Here is a 23,032-nt window from a genome sequence, read left to right as displayed (position 1 = left end):
CCCAGTTTAATGTTTTAACAATAAGAATGCTTTGGTCAAAACTACCCAAGGCTCATACCACAATTGTCTGCTAATTTAGGTTTCCTTTTGAGGATTCTTTAAGATTTTATTTATCCAGTCTAATTCAAGATGCCAAACTAAATGGCAGTAACCTCTACACCAGTAAAGCTCAAAAACACATTAGATTAATTCTCATGTAAACCAGACAATCCCACTTTGTCGAGGGAATGGCAATTTAGAAAAGTCAGGCTGATGATCTGGAAATGGTTTCAAATACTATCATGAGGAATTTAATTACCCCTGTGGGCGGTAACACAACAGGGGTAGCGCAACACAGTTACAGGACCAGTGATTGGGTCTAGGGTTTGAATCCTGCGCTGTCTGTAAGGAGTTTGTACGTTCTCCCTATGTGGGTTTTTCCTGCGGACTCCAGTTTCCTTCCACTATTCAAAATATACTGAGGTTATAGGTTAAGTGGGTGAAATTGGGCGGCATAGGCTCATGGGCCAAAATTCAATTGAATAAATCTAGCTAATATATTTAAAAACTTGCATGAATAATAGCCAGCATTAATCTACCAGTTGCAATAACTGATTTTGTTCACCAATTTCTTTCTTTTAGGGAGGAAATGTGCTATTCTTATCCCAGTTACCTCAAACATCAACAAGTGATTCCAGATTCAGTGTAGTTCACCCTTCAGATCATCAAACAAGCATCCCAAATTCAAGAGTAATTTGGGATGGGCAATAAAATAAATACATTTAGTAATACCTGAACAATAAATATTTGAGAAAAAAATGGAGATATAGTATGTTTCTGATTATCCAAAATGCTCGGGACTGGATGTGTATCAGTAAACTGCTTTTTTTGGATAACTGAGAATGGCTTTAAGCAGGCCCAGTAGCATCAGCTACATGTGATGCCATGTCGTTGTCAAAAAATTTTCAGATAAGCGAGAATTTCAATTAAGAGGTTTTGGATAATCGGAAATGTACTGTCTTGTCATCCACTGCTGCAAAGAGCTATTCTACAACAGGAATTTCAAAGAATCGAGGGAATGCTAAAATAGACAATGGCTGCAGAATTATATTGGGATTTCCTTACAACTGTCTCATCTTATTGTGTGAAGGGCATACAAAAAGTTGATACAGAAACATTGAAATGACTATAAAACTGGCTCAATTCGTCCTCTACCCTCATCTTTCAAGATAAATATTTTAAGACATTTTGGAATAAATTGCAAAGTGACGAGGCAATGATGAGACAAGTACAAACTCACCTTTTGCTGGCATTGTTACTTTGTCAGTTCGTTTAATGGAGTCATTTTTATCTTCATTCAGCATCCTCGTAGACCACGGTCTATCGTAAGGGTCCAGTGTCTAGTTGCATAGTGACAGAGGTACATTCATGGTGGATTTGTACATCAATTTACACAGAGAACATTAGAATACATATTGGAAATACAATAGGCTGTTACAGAACACCAGTAAATTAGATTTGTGTATAAAATGCACTTTTCTTCCAGTAGTTTATCAGTGAATGTGAATTGCTGTGGAGAAGGAAAAATAAGGAACACATTTTTCTAAAACCAATTTAAACAAAGAAAATTGTATTAAAATGCAGAAAGATGTTTTCATAGAAATTCAGATGTCATTCACTTCAAGGTGAGAACCTGCTGTCGAAAAGTTTTCATTTTTAAATCATGTATTTGCACTTGGCAATTGAATCGTACTGAGAGAAGTTGAGGCATGGAAGGCAAGCTGCTCCAGACTCAGAGACAGGAGTGAGAAACATCAAGTGTACACAGGCAAATGCTGCACGAACTTTAAAATGACACCACCCAAGATAGTGATCAAAAACAATGTGATAGAACCCCATGATCAGTTGGCCAGCTCCAAGCAGTCCCAAGACTATTTTTTCCTGAAACAAAAGCCAGTAAGTCTGTTCCAATCTTTTGAACATTATTCTGAATGCAATATTTCTCCTATCTCACCCAACATTTAAAATGAAAAACGTAACCATTAATTCTAACTAAAATGGGTACCAGCTTAGAAACATACTGAACAATGCCTTAAAGAAGTGTTCAATTCTCATTAATTCACAAAACTCATGCAACAATTTCAAGACACTTCACATCTTAAATTCCAGAATAGTCTTCCATTTGATTGGGGTGGGATGGGCAGGTTTATTGTTTGTAAAACGGAGGCTCCTTCTATCATTTTCATCAATATTCCACTTCCATTTTTTCCTTGATTTTATATCGACCTCTCATGACCAAACCATGGTTCACACATAAAACACAAGCTTTTCATGGGTCTTGGCTTCTCTTATTATTCTAAATCCTACTTTCATGTACAGTTTGGAAATAACCATGATCAAACTGATCCTGAAATGCAATGATTTATTTTTAGATACCATCTCATCACAGCATCTCATTAACCTATCTAATATTCAGTGTCCTTTTGTAGACTCACAAATCTAAATTTTCGAAGTTTTTGTTAATTTGGTTTAATGCACATCCTTGGGAATGTTAAAAATAAAGTGTTCAGTGCTGAATATTTATTTTTATTGACTTTTGACTGCAAAATTTTAACATTTGTTTTCTGAAACAAAATACTTCTCCTTGACAATTTTTTCTCTTTGACAAATGCGATAAACTCAAAACTCCCCTATTTCATACTGCATATATTTTCCTTTTATTTCTTATAATCCATTTCCAAGCAAGTGTTGGTTCTTTCCATGATACAAACGCCACTGTGTTACCTACATGATGCACATGAAGTTTCTTTTCAAATTAAATTCCTTTGTGAAGATGGCATCAGAAAACAGTGTCTAAGTATACCCACCTGCCTGTGCCGTTTATTATGCATGTGAGTGAAAAAGTCGAAGAGTGTCCCACAAATAGTGTTGCAGCTTTTGCACCAGTGGTTTCCTGCATCATAGTATTCGTACACATCCCCAGCTTCAGAGATTCTCTCATGGAGCTTCTCTGTTTTATCATCCAATTCCTTCAGAGATCCCGTTCTTGTTGAAATCTCCTGTGTTAAGACCCACAGAGATGGTCATACACAACAGCAAAATTTAAGATTCAAACAAATCCAAATTTACTATGTAAAAGGATGTCATAATAGGATAATATTATGCCTTCCCAAAAAATTGTTAAATTTTCAGTTGGGGCTGATATATTTAAATAGAAGGAAGAGTGCCAGATTGCACTTTAATTCCACATGTCAATAACAAAAGCAGTAAAGAGAGAAGACCAGGATGCTCTACATAGAGAGAAGTCCAAGCAAGCTCCTCATTGATCGTTATTGTAAAAGGTTCTGGCAAAAGATTTCCTATTTCTTCACTCAATCAAAGAATGATTGCTGCAGGAGATGAAACTAAATAGAAGAAAAAAAATTAAAATGTCAAAAAGCCACTCCTGTATCTTTCAATTAAAAATTCAAGATATCATATTAGGACATCCATTTTACTGGTCCAACTATTTCAGTAGTTTGATAAGCTTTTGTTAAAATGTTTTGAAAGTCACTACCTTTGATGATGGCAATTTTACTCCTTCTAGCAGCACCTTTTCCAGAATATCATCTTTTTTTGAAGTTTTCTCTTGAATCTCCACCCCCAAGATTTGAGCCACTTTCTCTAGCTCGGATATTTTTTTGACTGTATCCTCAACCTTCTGACGAACTATCGACATCTGGCGGATAGTATCTTCCTGAAGCTTGCCATTTTCAACCAGAAGAGGGTCTTTGTGTCCGTCCTTCTCACGGCGTTTCTTTCTTAGCAATTCCCCTTTACACGTTAAAGGCGGAAGGGAGAGGTGAAGATTTAATTTCAAACTTAGCACCTCATTTAACACGCAACTCTCCAGTTCTCCCCCTCTGTGGTTTATAGCAGCAGGCTCACTGCAGGTTTTGTGATATTTCTAACTTCCATTGACCAAGGAGAGTGCACGCCTAGAAAAAGCTACTCGCTGCACAAGCTCAGAGACAAATTGGTGTTTAGTGGATCAAGTTTGTAGTTCAAGCTCCACCCAGAGGGAGGAGTTCAAGCTCCACCCAAAGTAGGAATGATTGCCCTGGAAGAGGTACTGACCCAAATATCTGATGAGGTCCACTCTTCCACACTACAGATCCCATTGTGGCCAATTTCCTTAATCATATCACAATTGTTTTTGAGATGAATGATCAACTTTGATCTTCCTGAACAGCATGAGATTATTTTTCTCAATTCTCTCTTCACCACAATGGATATTGTGAGAAAAGTGTGTAAGAAGCAAACTGATGTTTGTTGTGGTCCTTACCTAGTTAATGTGATGTGTTCTCTGTAACCGATAAATGGTTAGTTTCCCCTTCAAAGTAGGGCACCCAGACTCCAAAGGACACTCAAGCTATACCCTGCAACTGCAATTACTATGGGACTCCAAGTTCACAGAAATGCAAGTTTCTAAAAAAATAAACTAAAACAATCCAATAATAAAGAAGAAAGTTATTGATAAATAGGCTGAAATCTTGTCCATTGCCTTAAAACAGCTGGTCAATGAAAGAATACCAGAAATTAATAAATACTTCTGTATCAAAACCAAACAGTTGAATTCATCAAAATTGCAGGTGCGGTACAACAACTCGTCGCCAATTTCTACCTTGTTGTTTACGTATCTTCTGCAACTCATTTCCAAGATAATCCAGGCATTTCTGCTGAGATTCTTTCTCCTTCTGAAGTTTTGCTTTTTCTTCCAAAACCTGATGGGAACCAGCGATGTTAAAACCAACTCATCAAGCACATACTGTCAAAACTTCAGACTAAGATGCATGGCAGTCACTACTTTGTAAGAATTTAAAACAAGACTAAATTAGATGGAATGCGTGGCAATCGATCCATAAGAATGCAGTTGAATTAGTGCAACAAGAGTGAAGTTTGTTAAAAGGAAAAAAAGATGAAAACTTTCATGAAGATGTAACATAGCACCAAATCAATATTTGATATGGATGTAAGAAAAACAGAGGGTCATGGAAACATTAATTGTTGCGGAATAAGTTTACAAAGTTCAGCACAACATTGTGGGCTGAAAGGTGCTGTAATTTTCTATGTACTAAATTGACAAAAATATCAAAGCACTGATGCTGTCTAACAAGTTCATTATTATCATACAATATTATCAGACAATAGATCTGGTTGGGTACAAAAGGACTGGGCAGACCAATTGATGGAGGTCTTCATGGACATGTTTAACACCTCACTGCAGCAGTCCATCATTCCCATAGGGTTCAAGACAGCTACCATTCGATACCCAAGAGGGTGACAATAACAGGCCACAATGACCACCACCTTGTAGCATTAATCTCCACCATGATGAAATGCTTCGAGCGCCTGATGATGGAACGCATCAAACACACCTCACAGAGACGCTGGACCCATTTCAATTCGCCTATAGAAGAAAATGTTTCACACACAATGCTATAGTCTTGTTGCTTCACTCAGTCTTGGTCCACCTGGAGAACAAGATCTCATTCGCCAGGCTGCTATTCATCAACTTCAGCTCAGCATTTAATACAATCTTTCCTCAGAGGCTGTCCTCACTGGGGCTCAACACCCCTCTATGTAATTGGATATTGGACTTGCTAACGGAAAGACCAGTCTGTCTGGGTTGGTAGCAGAATGTTGAGCAGTCACGACGAGCACTGGTACACCTCAAGGCTGTGTCCTCAGCCTGCTCCTCTTCACACTACTGACCCACAACTGCATGCTAAATCTAGCTTCAACAGTAGTTGGCCTCATCAGCAACAACGACGAGTTGCTCTGCAGAGGTGAAAAATCTCATGAAGTGGTGTGAGATTGATCTGAATCTCAACGTGGACAAGACACAGGAGATGATCATGGACTTCAGGACCAGAAACGACCACCCTCCACTGCATCTCAACAACTCTGTAGTAGAGTGGAGAGCACCAAGTCCCTTGGAGTTCACTAAACTCGTGACCTATCGTGGACACTCAACATCTCCTCACTTGTCAGGAAGGCTCAACAGTGACTGCACTTCCTGAGAAGACTGAAGAGGGCAAGGTTACCAGCCACCATGATGTCAACCTTCTATAGGATCTCTATCGAGAGCATCCTGGCCAGCTGCATCACAGTGTGGTACGGTTGCCACAGAAAAATGGATTGGAGGTCAATCCACAGTACCCGACATGCTCTACCAGGATTGCTGTTTGAAGAGGACGCGCAAAATCATTGAAGAGACCCCTTCCATCCTGCACACAGCATCTTTCAGTTCCTCCTGTCGGAAAGAGATAAAGGAGTATCAGAGCCAGCACCACCAGGCTTCTTCCCACGGGCAGTGAGAATGCTGAACAACCAAAGGAGCTGCTCACACTAAACATCTGAGACTTTCATTTGCAAAAAACAATATTTATTTATTTGTACAGATAAAATACTTGCTGTGCATTATGTATTGTTTATCTGAACAGTGTTAAGTCAGATTGTGTTTTTCACTGAGAACTGGAGAATAATGTTTCATCAGATTGTACTTATACAATCAGATGACAATGAACTTGACAATTGTAAAATATAACTAGACGAAATGATGTTCTTTGGATGTTAATGTAAAAATATGAAAAGACATTTACAGACAGATCACACATATTTATAAACGATTCACAGAGGGATCATATAAACAGTATAGCAGTTCATCAGTTATCGAGCAGTCTCATTGTCCATGGGGAAAAGCTGTTTCTCAGGCTTCTGCTCTGATGATTCCGTATCACTTCCCCAATGAGCTGGAAGATGCTTCAAGCAGGGTGGTAGGGGGGTCCTTAATGATTTTGCAAGCCCTCTTCAGACAACAAACCCAGTAGATCATATTGATTGGGGTGGGGGAAGGAAACCCCAGTGATCCTCTCTGCCATTCTTATGGATTGACCTCCGATTCAATGCTCTGCAGCAAGCATACCACACTGTGATGCTGCCAGCCAGGACGCTCTTGATAGGGCTCCTGTAGAAAGTCAACAGGATGGTAGAGACTTGACCGCCTCAGTGTTCTCAGGAAGTGCAATCACTATGGCACTTCCTGACAAGTGAGATGTTGTGTGTCCAGGACAGAGCTATTGTGGTGTAGTGGACGTTGGTCATTCCTAGTCCTCCTGAAATCCACAAACATCTCCTTTGTTTTACACACATTGAAATTTAGGTTGTTATTCTCGCCCCATAAACATGAGATTTTCGACCTCTTCTCTGCAGTGCAACCCATCCTTGTTGCTGATTAAACAAACAACTGTTGTGTCATCTGCAAATTCGATGACTCTGTTGGACCTGGATCTGGCACTGCACTCATGGGTCAGTAGCATGAACTGAGCACACAGCTCTGAGGGGCACCAGTCCTCAGCGTTATACTGCTCAATGTTCTACTAATGCCCCTAATGTTCCACCCAACACCACCACCCCAGCAATGCATTTCAGGCACCTACAACACGATGTAAAAAAAATTTACACCTGAGGTCTTCCCTAAACTTCCTTTTCATTTTGTACAGATGTCCTCTGATGTTTGCTACTCCCGTCCTGGGTAAAAGGCACTGGCTGTCTACCTTATCTATGTTGCTCAGAATCTTGTTGGTTTCTATTAAGTCACCTCTCATCCTTCTTCATTCGGCTCACCTTGTCTCTTAAGATTTATTTTCCAATCAAAGCAACATCCTAGTAACTCTCCTCTGCACCCTCTCCAGATCTTTCATATCCTTCCTATATGGAGATGACTAGAACTGAAGATAAAACTCCAAGTGTGGTCTCATAAGAGATTTGAAGAATTGCAACATAACCTCTTGAATCTTGAACTCAATCTCCCTATTAATGAACCCCAAAATTCCATCGGCCTTCTTAACTATCCTATTAACCTGCCCCCAAGGTTCCCCAGTTCCTCCACACTTTTAAGTATCCAACCATTAACCTTGTACTCAAGTCTAAATATTTGACCCTCCAAAATGCATCACTCACATTACTGGAGTGAATTCCATCTATCTATCACTTTTCTGCCCAATTGTACATCCTCTCAAAATCCTACAATATCTACAATAACCTTCAGCACCATCTAAGACTCCTCCAACCTTTGTATCATCCACAAATTTACTGACCCATCTTTCACTTTTTCATCTTGGTGATTTATAAAAATCACAAAGGCAGGGGCTCCCAGAAAAGTCCCGACAGAACCCCAGGCAGAATACTTTCCATTTACTATTATTATTCTGCTTTCTCCAGGCAAACCAACTTTTAATCCACACAGCTAAGGTTCCATGGAACCCATGCCTAATGACTTTCTGAAAGTGCCTCGTATACACATATCTACCGCCCAACCTTTAGCAATTTCTTCTAACTCCTCAATTCAGCTTGTGAGGTACGACATTCCCCTTGTGGACACTCAACATCTCCTCACTTGTCAGGAAGGTGCAACAGTGACTGCACATCCGAAGACTGAAGCAAGCAAGGCTACCGGCCACCATTATGACCTTCCCCTCACAAAGCAATTCTGACTATCCCTGATCATAAATCCTATTCTTAAAATTCCTCTCCAATAGTTTGCACACCACTGACACCAGACTTTAATTCCCTGCATTCTCCCTATGACCTTTTTTTTTAAAACAAGAGAACCACATTTGCCATTCTCCAATCCTCCAGCACCTTCCCTGGCCAAGGAGGATGCAAAGTTAATAGCCAACGCCCCAGGTATCTTTTCCCTCCCTTCACACAGCAACATGGGGTATATCACATCCAGTCCCTGGGATTATCTATCTTAATACTTTTAAGAAGATCCAGCATTTCCTCTTACCTAATCTCAACATGGTCCAGCACATAGTCTTGTACTATTCTGACCTCACCTTAATAGAGGGCCTTTTCGCTGATGAATACTGAAGCAAAATATTCATTTAGGACCTCCCCAACTAGTTCCGCTTCTGGCACATTGCCTCCTTTAACCTTAAGCGGCCCTATCTTCATTCTCATCATCCTTCTGTTCTTCATGTACTCATAGAATGCCTTAAGGTTCTCTTTATTCTACATGCCAAGGCCTTCTTATGTCCCCTTTGAGCTCTCCCAAGTCCTTTCTTAAGCTCCTTCCTGGTTACCATATACTTCTCATGAGCCCTTCCCATTTTCTGCTTCTTTAATCTAGTTTGTTTCTTTCTTCCTTCCTCTAACTAGCTGCATCATCCGTTTTGTTATTCATGATTCCCTTTTCCTACCATCTTTTCTGTCTCAGTGGTACAAACCTATCCTGAACCCTGCTAAAGTAGTCCCCAAACATCCTCCACATTACTTCTGTGCTTTCTCCCGTCAACATCTGTTGTCAACTTACTGGGTTCCAATCTCATCCCATCATATTTAGCCCTTCCCCAATAAAACACTTTACCATTTTGTCAGCTTTCATCCTCATCCATAGCTATGCTAAAGCTCAGTGAGTTTTGGTTACCCTCACTGAAATGGACCCCCACCAAGAGCCATCACCTGACTAGGATCATTATCCAGAACTGAATCCAGTATGGCCTCTCCTCTAAGTCAGCTGGACAACATACTACGTCAGGAATCCTTCTTGGATACATCTGACAAATTTTGCCCATCTATCCCTCTTACAGTCAGAAGGTGCCAGTCAACATTGAAAACAACCTGTAATTTCTGCATCTTTCAAAAATTTTAAAATTTAAATTGACATATAACACATTAACAGGCCATTTCAGCCCACAAGCCTGTGCCGCACAAGTATACTCAATTAATCTTTAACCCTGGTACATTTTGAACAGTGGGAGGAAACCGGATGGGAAACACACACAAACATGGGGAGAATGTATAAACTTCTTGCAGACAGCGCATGATGCAAACCCGGTCCCGATAGGGCTAACCGCTAAGTTGACAGTGCCACCCAAATCTGCCTACTGATCTGTTTTTCCGAGGGCGAATTGGGGGCCTCAGACTATTCCCAGCACAATGATTGCTCTCTTCCTATTTCTGACTTCCACCCACAACTCAGTAGACACTTCCTCCACAGCGTTCTCCTATTCTACAACCATATTATCCTTGACCAGTAATGTTTCTCCCCCGCTCCCACCTAAGAAATTCCTCCACATCTCCAAGAATCCTGAAGTTACTCCCTCTTCACTGAGACTCCCCTATATATGTGTGTGTGTGTGTGTGTGTGTGTGTGTGTGTGTGTATGTACTCTATCCAGGGCTTTCCACGTGCAAAACGCTTCTATGAGGTACCTCTGTAGGTTTCAATCAGCTGATCTCTAAGCATATAGTTATGCACTTTATTAGAAAGAATAAAAGGGCAGCTTATTGTTTGGATGGGGAGAAAATTCAGAGGTGCAAAGGGACTTGGGAGTCCCCATGCAGAATGGCTGAAAGATTAGTCTCAGGTTGAGTCAGTGGTGAAGAAGGCAAATACAATTTTGGCATTCACATCAAGAGGAGTAGAATATAAGAGCAGGTATGTGATATTGAGGTGCTGGTGAGGCCATGCTTGGAGTATGGGATACAGTTTTGGGCTCCCTATTTAGGAAGGGTGTGCTGGCATTGGAGAGGTTTTAGAGAAAATTCACAAGATGTGATTCCTGAAATGAAGGGATAAGCATATGAGCAACATTTGATTGCTTTTGGAGTTCAGAAGAATGAGGAGGAGGGGTGGGGACCCTCATAGAAGCGTTTTGCACGTGGAAAGCCCTGGATAGAGTATATATATATATATATATATAAATCTTTCCCTGTAACTCAACTCCTGAAGACCTGGCAAAATCTTAGTAAATCTTCTCTGCATTCTTACAATCTTATTGATATCCTTCCTGTAGTTTGACGACCCGAACTGCACACAATATTCCAAATTTGGCCTCACTAATGTCTTAAACAACTTCGACATGATATCCCAATTCTATCCTCAATACTTGGATTTATATAGGGAAAGATGCAAAAAGACAGCAGCACTACTCGGCTGGGCAAGGGGACGGGGAAGAAAAGGGATGGCAGCGCGACTCAGCCGGGTGGGGGGTGGGGAGGAACAGCAGTGTAACTCGGCTGGGCAAGGGGACGGGGAAGAAAAGAGATGGCAGTGCGACTCAGCCGGGTGCGGTGGTGGGGAGGAACAGCAATGTTACTCGGCTGGGCAAGGAAGGGAGAAAAGGGATGGCAGCGCGACTCAGTCGGGTGGTGTTGGGGGGGGGGGAAAGAAAAGGGACGGCAGCACGACTCAGCCAGGCAGGGGAAAGAGAGAAAAGGAATGGCAGCTCGACTCAGCCGAGTGGTGGGGGGTGGGAGAAAAGGGACGGCAGCACTACTCAGCCAGACCTGGGGGGGGGGGGGGAGAGAAGAAAGAGAAAAGGGACGGCGGGCACGAGTGGGAGAGACGGCAGCGCAACTCTGGCGGGTGCCAGTGGGAGAGACGCTTGGGTGGGCAAGGTAGGGTTGGGGGGGGGGGGAAGAAGAGAGTGAGAGAGAGAGATGGCAGGGGGAATCAATGCAAGAGGGTTTAAAGTCACCAACATCAAAATGATACCGAAATCTGGAAGATTCCAAACAATGGCAGGTCCTGACGATCCTGGATAAAATGTTAGGCATCTGCATTCTATCTTTCAGAACTCCTTCCAATAATTTACTTCCTACTGATGCCAGATTCACCAGCCGATAATTTATTTACTTTAATTTTGGAGTTTTTTTTTAAACAACATGGCAACACGAGCTCTCCTCCAATCCTCTGGCAACTCATCTATGGCTAAGGACATTATCGGGAAGGGCCCCTGGAATTTCTACACTAGTCTCCCTCAAAGTCTGGCCTGGGTGATTTATCTACCTTTATTCACTGTAAGACACCAATTTCCATCCATGACCCTTCTGTTGGTTTCCTTCCTTCCTTATGCTTGATGCCAATGTCCCAAGTATATACTGATGCAAAAATACTGTTTAAAATTTCCCCCATTTCATGAGGCTCCACAAATAGTTGACCACTCTGATCCTCTAGGGGACCAATTTTGTCCCTTACTATCATTTTTCTCTTAATAAAAAGTACACAATCCTTTATCTGGAACCCTTGGGGAACAGTGTGTTCTGGATTTCAGAACAAAAGCCAGATGTCCCAAATTTAAGTTCACCCAAATTGTCCTGCCTTATCCACCCCCCTCCAGTCGCGCTGCCGTCTCTCTGCCCCTCGCCCGCCCGAGTCACGCTGCCGTCTCTCTCCCCCTCGCCTGCCCGAGTCGCGCTGTCGTGTCTCTCAGCTGCTGTCTCTCTCCCTCCGCTGTACCAGCACCAGGAAAAAATGCTGGTTTTTGGAGCTTCTTTACCTTCTCCTATCGACTTTTATCTCCAACTCTTCCTCTCAAACTGTGTGCTGCTATCTCCCACCCTCAAGTGGTCGGAAGAATCCCTTGTCCCAACGTCATCAAGGAGAGCAGCCTCCCAGGCAAAAGCAGGACCTTTGGCTCAGTGGCATCCCCTCTCCTCCCTTCCGTCCTCAGCACAGTAAATTCCCGACGACTCCAAACCCTCCCCTCAGTCTCAACCTTATATGCACACTAGACTCTCCCGTGTGCAGGTGCAGTAGGCCTAAGAGAGGATACAAAGTCAGGACTCCAGCATCGGGAGCTGCAGTAACTGTGGAAACAGGTGCCCACCGACTCACCATTGAGTGTTCCATTGGCCCAGGAAGCCTCCCTGGGGATCAGTGGCAGTGGTGGGTACGTGTCAGAAATCAGCTGTGGCTGGGAAGTCGATGATCGGTGGCAGCCAGCATTTTTTTTTGGTGAGAATTAAACATTATTTTAATGTTAAAAAGCTTCCCCCCCCACCCCCCCCCCCCCCCCCCCTTGTTGTTTGGAATTCCATCATATCGTGCTCACTATCTCCCAGGGGATCATTAACCACAAGATCCCTTATCAATCCTTCCTCAATATTCATGACCAATCTAAAATAACCTCTTCACAAATGGTTGTGTAATGTATCATCCATCCTGAGAGGGAAAGTCTGATGCACTCTACAAATTCTACAGTAGCCTTAACAGTTTGTTTTGTCTAAACAATACCCCTTTTCCACTGGTAATTGGCTGTGCAGTATCCCAAGATAGGAAGCCCTTTATGCTGTTTCCACTAGGCCGCCCTTAACTGGGACACTAGTTGCTTTTCCACAACTCATCCCCAGGGTCAGAGTGTTCTACCTTCAATTGGAAACTGGTAACTTTCTGCTGTCACTTTCCCACTGGTTTTATCACCATGCAAGTGTCAGCAAATACCGGGGATACGAGTAGGGGTAGAGACGAATAATCTCTGGTGTGAAATGACACCATTTGGCACTGGCATTCAGACAGTATTCCTTTTCCACTGGACCTTGTCCCAGTAAATTCCTAGTTAATTCCTGGGACAGGGTGCTAGTGGAAAAGGGGCTAATATGTTGATTAAAAGCTTCTATGATAATTAGGTTCATTTCAAACGCCCCATATTGTCCCACTTATGCACCATCCTATCAAGAGGTCACATTTTAGAGACCTATAGATGACTTTGACCTTTGTCTTGTAAGTGAAACGGGTAGCTTTGGGTACCCGCATTAGTCCCAGCTATGCCTACCTTTTTGTTAACTATGTTGAGCAATCCATGCTACAAGCATCCACAGGCAAGGCACCTCAACTCTTCTTCCATTACATCAATGACAACATTGGTGCTGCCTCCAGCAACCATAATGAAATCGTCAACCATTTTGCTACTTTCACCCTGATCTCAACTTCACGGTCAATTTCTGGCAACACTCTCCATCTCTCTGTCTGGATCTCAGGAGACAAACTCTCTATAGGTATGTTCTGAAAATGTGCCAACTACAATTACCTAGAGTACACTTCTTCACACACTCTCCACTGTCAGGATTCATTTCCTTTCTCTCAATTCTGCCATTGCATCTGCTCTGGGGATGAGGTCTACCATTCCAGAATATCCAAGATGTCCTTTTATCTCAGTGATAGGACTTTCTCAGTCAACATGGGCAAATTTTCATCACCATCTGTTATCCTTTCCTGTGGGTTCCCAGAAGGGTATATTCTGGGCCCCATTCTCTTCTCCTTACACATGCTTCATAGAAACATAGAAACATAGAAAATAGGAGCAGGAGTAGGTCATTCGACCCTTCGAGGCTGCTCCGCCATTCAACGAGATCATGGCTGATCTTAAAGTTCAGTACCCCATCCCCGCCTTCTCTCCGTAACCTTTAATACCCTTATACTGAAGAAATAGATCTAATTCCCTCTTAAATATATTCAATGAACCTGCCTCTACTGCCCTCTGTGGCAATGAATTCCACAGATTCACCACCCTCTGGGTCAAGAAATTCCTCATCTCGGTCCTAAATGGTTTGCCTATTATCCTTGAACCATGGCCCCGGGTTCTGGATTTTCCCATCATTGGAAACATCCCATCTGCATGTGTCCCCTTGGACACATCATCCAAAATCACAGCATCTCCTTCCACTGCTATGCTGATGACACCAAGCTCTATCTCCCCTAAAGCCCAACAATCAAGCAAAGATAACCAGCCTCATCAACAGCCTGGAGGACAAAGTGGTGGATGGCTCAAAACTTCCTGCAGCTAAACAAAGGCAAATCTGAGATCATCATATTTGCCCCCCCGCCCCCCCAACCAACTCCACCAAAATTATCACCAATAGCCTTGGTAACTTACCCACCCTCATCAAACCACACGTCAAATGCCTTGGTGCAATATTCAATTTCACCTTCAAGTTTGACAAGCAAATCAATTCAGTAGTATAAAAGCCGGCTTTTTCCAGCTCCACACTATTGCCAAAATCAAATCATTCCTGTCACTGAAAGACATTGAGAAAGTTATTCACACCCTCATTTTCTGCCATTTAAACTACCCCAACTCTCTTCACACAGGAATTAGTCAGTCATCATTATCTCATCCACAACTGGGTCAGAATGTGGAAGCAAGTAGGAGCCAAGAAAAGAGACTTTATCACCCCATTCTCACCTCCATTCACAGTATGGCTCAGAATAGATTTTGAAGTTCTCCATTTTGCTTACAAAGCCTTAATGGACTAGCCCCCTCCTACGTCACCAAACTTCCAATGCCCTACTCCACTTCAAGACCCCTCAGATTGGCCAATTTAGGGCACTTGAATGTTCCACACTCAAATTGCAAACTCGGGAGATAGTGCCTTCGCGATCGCAGCCCTCAAACTATGAAACAAAATTTTTCCCTCCATTAAATCAGCCCCTTCCTTTAACTTTTAAATCCAGGCTGAAGTAGTTTTTTTTTACATACTCACAAGCGTTTTGAAGTGATTGTACATACCATATTGTATGTACAATTCTAAACCTCAGGCACCCGGTTTATACTGCGCTTTAAATAGCTGCTCAAGATGCAATTTATGATCTATGCAGTACTTTCATCAATGTGAGTTGTTTTAAATGTAGTATATAAATAAAATAAACTAAAATGAACTTTTTTTTTAAAAAAAAGGTGGCTTCTCCTCTACTGCCATCAACTCAACCCAACTCTCTTCACACAGGAATTAGTCAGTCATCATTATCTCATCCACAACTGGGTCAGAATGTGGAAGCAAGTAGGAGCCAAGAAAAGAGACTTTATCACCCCATTCTCACCTCCCTTCACAGTATGGCTCAGAATAGGACCATCCTACCATCTCCCCTATTTCCCCTATCTACCATGGCTCCCCCTGTCCAGACACAAGACGGATTGGTTCCCCTTGCCCTCACCTACCACCCCACCAGCATTCGCATCCAACACATCATTCTCCACAATCTTCGCCACCTACAACATGATGCCACCACCAAACATACTTTCTACTCCTCTCTCTCTGCTTTCTGCTGGGAATGCCCCCTCCAGATTCTCTCATCCATTCATGCCTTCCCACTAATCTCCTCCTATAATTCAAGACTTCCTAAAGGAAGGACCAGTATGTCCAAGTTGGTAGAACATTGAGCACTGGTACATCTCAGGGCTGTATGCTCAGCTTGCTTCTGTTCACACTATTGACCCATAAATGCATCACCAGATTCAACTCCAACAGTGTCGTCAAGTTTGCAGATGTCACAACAGTAGTTGGCTTATGAGCCACACTAGAGAAGTGTAAAATTGCTTGGGAATAACAACCTAAGTCTTAATGTGGACAAGACAATGGAGATGATTAAGGAATTCAGGAGGACCATCCTACCATCGTTTCCCTTTCCCAGTGGGACAAACCTATCTTGAACTCTGCACAAGTGGGCCCCTAAACTTCCTCCACGTTACTTCTGCGCTTTCATCCTGAAACATCTGTTTCTAATTTTTTCTCGCTAGTTCCTTCCACATCCCTTCATAATTAGCCTTTCCCCAGTTAAGCACTTTCCCTTTTGTCTGTTTTTATCCTTTTCCATAACTATGTTGAAGCTAAGGGAGTTGTGATCACTCTCACCAAAATGTTCCCTCTCCAAGAGGTCCACCACCTGACCAAGTTAATTCCCCAGAACCAGATCCAGTGTGGCCTCTCCGAGTCAGCTGGTCCACAGACTGTGTCAGGAATCCATGAACACATCTGACAAATTCAGCCCCAACTATTCTTCTTGCAGTCAGTAGGTGAGAGTCAATATTATGGAAGTTGAAATCACCCATAACAACAACCCTGTATTTCACGTACCATTCCAGAATCTGTCTACATATCTGCTCCTCGGGGTCCCGAGGGCTATTTGTGGGCCTATAAACTACTCCCAGCACAGTGAGAGCTCCCTTCCTATTTCTGACTTCCATCCACACTGACTCAATGGACACTCCTTCTGCAGTGTCCTTCCTTTCTACAGCCATATTATCTCTAACCAGTAATGCTTCTCCCCCCCCCCACCCTTTTGTACCTCCCATCCTATTCTTTTTAAGATACCTAAACCCCAGTACTGCGTCAGCCAATCTTGCCCTTCCTGCAGTCAAGTTTCCATAATGGCCACAACATCATAGTTTCACATACTGACACATGCTAAGTTCATCCCTTTTATTCCTAATATTCCTTGCATTAAAATAAACATATTTCAACCTCTCTAACTGGCTACCTTTATGTTTTGTCCTGTCTGTCCTTCCTCACCAACTCAGAACACCTGGCATCATGCTTTTAACCTACTCTAATCTAATCACTCACTTTCTGATTCCCACACCCTGCCAAACTACTTTATTCCCTCCCTAACAGATCTAGCAAACCTGCCCACCAGGACATTGGTCCCTTTCCTGTTAAGGTGCAGTCTGTCCTTTTTCTACAGGTCAGACCTTCCCCAAAGGAAAACAATGATCCAGAAATCTGAACCCCTGCACCAACTCTTCAACCAAGCATTCATCTGCCACAACTTCCTGCTCCTACTCTCTCTGGCATGTGGCATAGGCAGCAATCCTGAGATTACCATCCTTGAAGGTCTTGCTTTTTAACTTATTTTCTAACTCCCCATATTCCTTCTTTAGGACCTCATCCCTACTCCTGTCTATGTCAATTTGGTCCCCACCTGGACCACAACATCTGGCTGCTCATCTTTCCCCTCCAGAATGCTGTGAACTCGATCAGAGATGTCTCTGACCCTGTCACCTGCGAGGTAACATCTTAGCTTCACATACTGACCCATGCCAAGTTCATCCCTTTTATTCCTAATACTTTTTGGATTGAAATAAACATATTTCAATCCCTCTAACTGGATACCTTTATGTTTTGTCCCATCTGTCCTTCCTCACCAACTCAGAACACCTGGCATCATGCTTTTGACCTTCTACTCTAATCTCTATAACAAGGAAGGGCTGAACCTAAACTGGAAGGGGTCCAGTATCCTAACAGGAGGGTTTCCTAGAGCTGTTGGGGAGGGTTTAAATTAGTTTGGCAGGGGGAGGGAATTCAAAATGAGAGTGCAGAGAATAGGACAGTAGTGAGACAGGAAATTATAACAGGGTGAGAAATAAATAGTGAAGAGTTACACAATAACAACAGAAAGAAAAGGCAGGTGAGCAGGCAGGAGTTAGGGCTGTACAAGAAGAACACAGTACATACAAATTTGCTATCAGGTTTAAGGGCACTATATTTAAATGCACGTAGCATTAGAAACAAAATGGATGACCTGGTAGCTCAGATTCAACTGAAAAAGTATGACATTACTGAAACGTGGCTCAATGAGGAGTGTGATTGGATGCTCAATATTCAAGGTTACACAGTCTATAGGAAAGATAGGCAGGTGGGTAGAGGAAGAGGGGTGGCTCTGATAATAAAAAATGGCATTAAATCAATAGAAAGAAGGGACATAGGGTCAAAAGAGATAGAATCATTAAGGGTTGAATTCAGAAATGTCAAGGGTAAAAAGACCATATTAGCAATTATACACAGGCCCCCAAGCAGTAGCCGGAATGGATAATGAGATACAGCAGAAAATACAGAGGGCATGCCACAGGGATAATATCAAAATAATTATGGGGGATTTTAGCATGACAGGGGATTGGGAATGAGAGGAAAATTCTAGAAACCATATAACCACTTACAGCACAGAACAGGCCAGTTCGATCCTACTAGTCCATGCCGTAACAAATCCCCACCCTCCTGGTCCCACTGACCAGCACCCAGTCCATACCCCTCCAGTCCTCTCCTATCCATGTAACTATCCAGTCTTTCCTTAAATGTAACCAATGATCCCGCCTCGACCACGTCTGTCGGAAGCTCATTCCACATCCCCACCACCCTTTGCGTAAAGAAATTTCCCCTCATGTTCCCCTTATAATTTTCCCCCTTCAATCTTAAACCATGCCCTCTAGTTTGAATCTCCCCCACTCTTAATTGAAAAAGCCTATCCAAATTTACTGTCTGTCTCTTTTAAAATCTTAAACACCTCTATCAAGTCCCCCCTCAATCTTCTACGCTCCAGAGAAAAAAGCCCCAGTCTGCACAACCTTTCCCTGTAACTCAAACCTTGAAATCCTGTCAACAGTCTCGTGAACCTTCTCTGCACTCTCTCTATTTTGTTTATATCTTTCCTATAATTTGGTGACCAAAACTGTACACAGTACTCCAAATTTGGCCTCACCAATGCCTTGTACAATTTCATCATAACCTCCCTACTCTTGAATTCAATACTCCGATTTATGAAGGCCAACATTTCAAATGCCTTCTTCACCACACCATCTACCTGAGTATCAGCCTTGAGGGTACTATTTACCACAACTCCTAAATCCCTTTGTTGCTCTGCACATCTCAATAGTCTACCATTTAATGCATATGACCTATTTTGATTTGCCTTTCCAAAATGTAACACCTCACACTTATCTGTATTAAATTCCATCAGCCATTTCTCAGCCCACACCTCCAGCCTTCCTGAATCACCTTTTAATCTACGGTAATCTTCCTCACTGTCCACAACACCACCAATCTTTGTATCATTCGCAAACTTGCTTATCCAATTCTCCACCCCTACTTCCAGATCGTTAATATATATAACAAACAATAGTGGACCCAGGACCGATCCCTGAGGAACTCCACTAGTCACCGGCCTCCAATTGGACAAACAATTTTCTACCACTACTCTCTGACACCTCCCATCCAACCATTGCTGAATCCATTTCACTACCTCCTCATTTATACCTAATGCCTCCACCTTTTTTCCTAACCTCCTGTGGGGAACTTTGTCAAAAGCTTTACTAAAGTTTAAATAGACAACATCCACAGCTTTCCCTTCATCAACTTTTTTTGTAACCCCCTCGAAAAACTCAATCAGTTTGTCAAGCATGATCTACCCCTGACAAAACCATGCTGATTACTCCCGAGCAATCCCTGTACCTCCAAATATTTGTAAATACCATCCCTCAGAACACTTTCCATCAACTTGCCCACCACAAACGTCAGACTCACGGGCCTATAATTCCCAGGTTTACATTTGGACCCTTTCTTAAACAGCGGAACCACATACGCCACCCTCCAATCCCTTGGCACTACCCCCGTGACCAGTGACATCCTAAATATCTCTGTTAATGGCCCCAATATCTGTCCACTAGCCTCCTGAGTGTCCTTGGGAATATTTTGTCCGGTCCTGGAGATTTATCCACCTTTATCTTTTTCAACACAGCCATCACTACCTCTTCGGTTATCCTTATATGCTTCATTACCTCCCCACTATTTTTCTTTACCTCAACTGATTCAATATTTTTTTCCCTAGTGAATACCGAGGCAAAGAAATCATTCAAAATTTCCCCCATTTCCTCTGACTTCTCACTCAGCCTACCCTCATTATCTACAAGGGGTCCAATTTTATCCCTCACTAATCTTTTACTTTTAATGTATCTATAGAAACCCTTTGGATTTATTTTTACTCTGTCTGCCAAAGCCTCTTCGTGCCTTTTTTTGGCCTTTCTAATTTCTTTCTTAAGATTCCTTCTACACTCCTTGTAGTCCTCCTTCAAATTGTCAGCTCCCTGTTCTTTATAGCATTTGTACACCTCCCTTTTTCTCCTAACCAAATTTCCAATATTCCTCGAAAACCAAGCCTCCCTATGACTTCCAGCCTTTCCTTTGATCCTCACTGGGACATAACTACTCTGTACCCTCAAAATTTCTTTTTTGAATATCCTCCATTTTTCATTTACACCCTCACCTGAAAATATCCTGTCTCACTCAATACTCCCCAAATCCCTTCTTATTCTTTCGAAATTTGCTCTTCTCCAATCCAGAACCTCAACTTTAGGCCCCTCCTTACTCTTCCCTAAAACTACCTTAAAACTAACAGAATTATGATCACTAGACCCAATTGGATCTCAAACATTAATGTCTCATACCTGACCTAGCTCGTTCCCTAACAGGAGATCCAGTATTACACTGTCTCGAGTCGGTTCTTCTACTAATTGATTCAGAAAACAATCTTGAACACATTTAACGAACTCTAGCCCATCCAGTCCTCTAACTGTATGGGTATCCCAATCAATGTGAGGGAAGTTAAAATCTCCCATGATCACTACCTTATGATTCTCACACATATACGTTATCTCTCTACACATTTATTCCTCTAGTTTTCTTGACCCATTTGGTGGTCTGTAATACACCCCTATTAGCACCCTCATGCCTCCTTCACCCCTCAATTCCACCCAAACAGTCTCACTGGACGATCCCAGACCATCTTGCCACCCAAACAGTCTCACTGGACGATCCCAGACCATCTTGCCACCTCACGGCAGTAATGTCCTCCTTAACAAGCAGAGTAATTCCTCCCCCTTTTTTACCCCCTGCTCTATCACATCTAAAACAAATGTATCCTGGAACGTTAAGTTGCCAGTCCTGCCCCTCTTGTAGCCAGGTCTCACTAATTGCCACAATATCGTGACCCCAAGTATCTGTCCATGCTCTAAGCTCATCTACCTTGTTCACTATGCTTCTTGCATTAAAATATATGCATTTCAGAGAATGACCCTCACATACATTCTCTTTTCTACCTTCTACCCTAATCTCCATCCTACCTTTGTTATCATTTTTATTCTTATCTAGGTGGCCATGCTCCCTTGACACTGCTCTCACATTCTGTTCCCCAACCCCCTGCCAAACTAGTTTAAACCTTCCCCCACAGCTCTAGCAAATCTGCTTGCCAGCACATTGGTCCTTCTCCAGTTCAAGTGGAGTCCGTCCCTTTTGTACAGGTCCGACCTTCCCCAGAAGAGATCCCAATGATCCAGAAATCTTATCCTTTGCCCCCTGCACCATCTCTTTAGCCACGCATTCATCCTCCACATCCTCCTATTTCTACCCTCACTAGTGCATGGCACCGGCAGCAATCCAGACCTTGGAGGTCCTGTTTTTTAACTTCCTACCTAATTCCACATAATCCTGTTTCAGGACCTCATCCCCACTTCTAGCTAAGTCATTGGTCCCCACATGGACCACAACTTCTGGCTGTTCTCCTTCCCCTTGCAAAATGCTATGTACTCAATCAGAGATATCACTGACCCTGGCACCAGGGAGGCAACAGACCAACCTGGATCCCCGATCTCATCCCACAAACCTTCTATCTGTCCCTCTGACTAACGAGTCCCCAACTACAAGTATCCTGTTCTTATCCCTCCTTCCCTTCTGAACCTCAGGGGCAGCCCCTGTGCCATAGACCTGACCCCAACGACTCATCCCTGATAGGCTGTTCCCCCCCAGCAGTATCCAATGCAGAATACATATTGCTGAGTGGCACTTCCACAGGGGTATTCTGCACTGGCACTCTCCCTCCTTTCCTCACAGTCACCCAATTCCCTGACTCCTGCCTTCTAGGGGTGACTGTCTCCCTGTAACTCCTCTCTATCACTGCCTCTGCATCCCTTATGATCCTCAGTTCATCCAACTGCAGCTCAAGCTCCTTAACACGGAAACCAGGAGAGTTTGTAGAAAACCTAAGAGATAGCTTTTTTGAACAGCTTGTTGTGAAGCCCACCAGTTCTGGATTGGGTCATGTGCATTGAACCAGAGATCGTTAGAGAGTTAAAGGTCATAGAACCTCTAGGAAACAGCGATCATAACACGGTTGAATTTAATTTAAAATTTGAAAAGGAAAATTATCGGATGTATCAATTTTTCAGTGGATTAAAGGAAATTCGAGTGGTATGAGAAAGGAACTGGTTTAAGTAAACTGGGAAAGCAAACTAACTGGAGGATCAGAGCAGGACTGGAAGATATTTTTGCAAGTAATAAAAGGCATGCAGGATAGATATATTCCAAGGAAAAAGAAATTTGTCCAAGGAAAGATGGTACCATTGTGGCTAACAAAAGAGGTAAAGGCTAAGATAAAAGCAAAGGAGAGGGCATACAAGGAAGCTAAAATTAGTGGGAAATCAGAGGACTGGGATTCCTTTCGACAATTACAGAAAGAGACAAAGAAAGTCATTTGGAAAGAAAATATGAGCTATGAAAGGAGATTAGCTATCAATATTAAAAATGATACCAAGAGCCTTTTCATATAAGAAATAAAAAAGAGATGCATGTTGACATAGGACCGATAGAAAATTATGCTGGGGAGGGAAATTGTAATGGGGAGC

At 42.6% G+C, this 23,032-nt stretch overlaps 1 protein-coding gene across 1 annotated transcript in view; it reads right to left on the bottom strand.

The window, feature by feature from the left end:
• LOC138737392 (zinc finger protein 318-like) overlaps positions 1-23,032 on the bottom strand; it is a 75,530-nt gene that overhangs the window by 14,749 nt on the left and 37,749 nt on the right. Inside the window, exons 7-10 of the mRNA XM_069888139.1 lie at positions 4,643-4,742; positions 3,536-3,792; positions 2,847-3,038; positions 1,280-1,379 (exon numbers count right to left, since the gene is read on the bottom strand). Coding sequence (XP_069744240.1) covers positions 1,280-1,379; positions 2,847-3,038; positions 3,536-3,792; positions 4,643-4,742 — 649 coding nt within the window. The remainder of the gene's footprint in view (positions 1-1,279; positions 1,380-2,846; positions 3,039-3,535; positions 3,793-4,642; positions 4,743-23,032) is intronic.

The sequence above is a fragment of the Narcine bancroftii genome, chromosome 6, assembly GCF_036971445.1.
Source record: "Narcine bancroftii isolate sNarBan1 chromosome 6, sNarBan1.hap1, whole genome shotgun sequence".
NCBI lineage: Eukaryota > Metazoa > Chordata > Chondrichthyes > Torpediniformes > Narcinidae > Narcine > Narcine bancroftii.
Note: the sequence above shows the minus strand (reverse complement) of the source record. Positions and strands in the feature narration are given on the sequence as shown.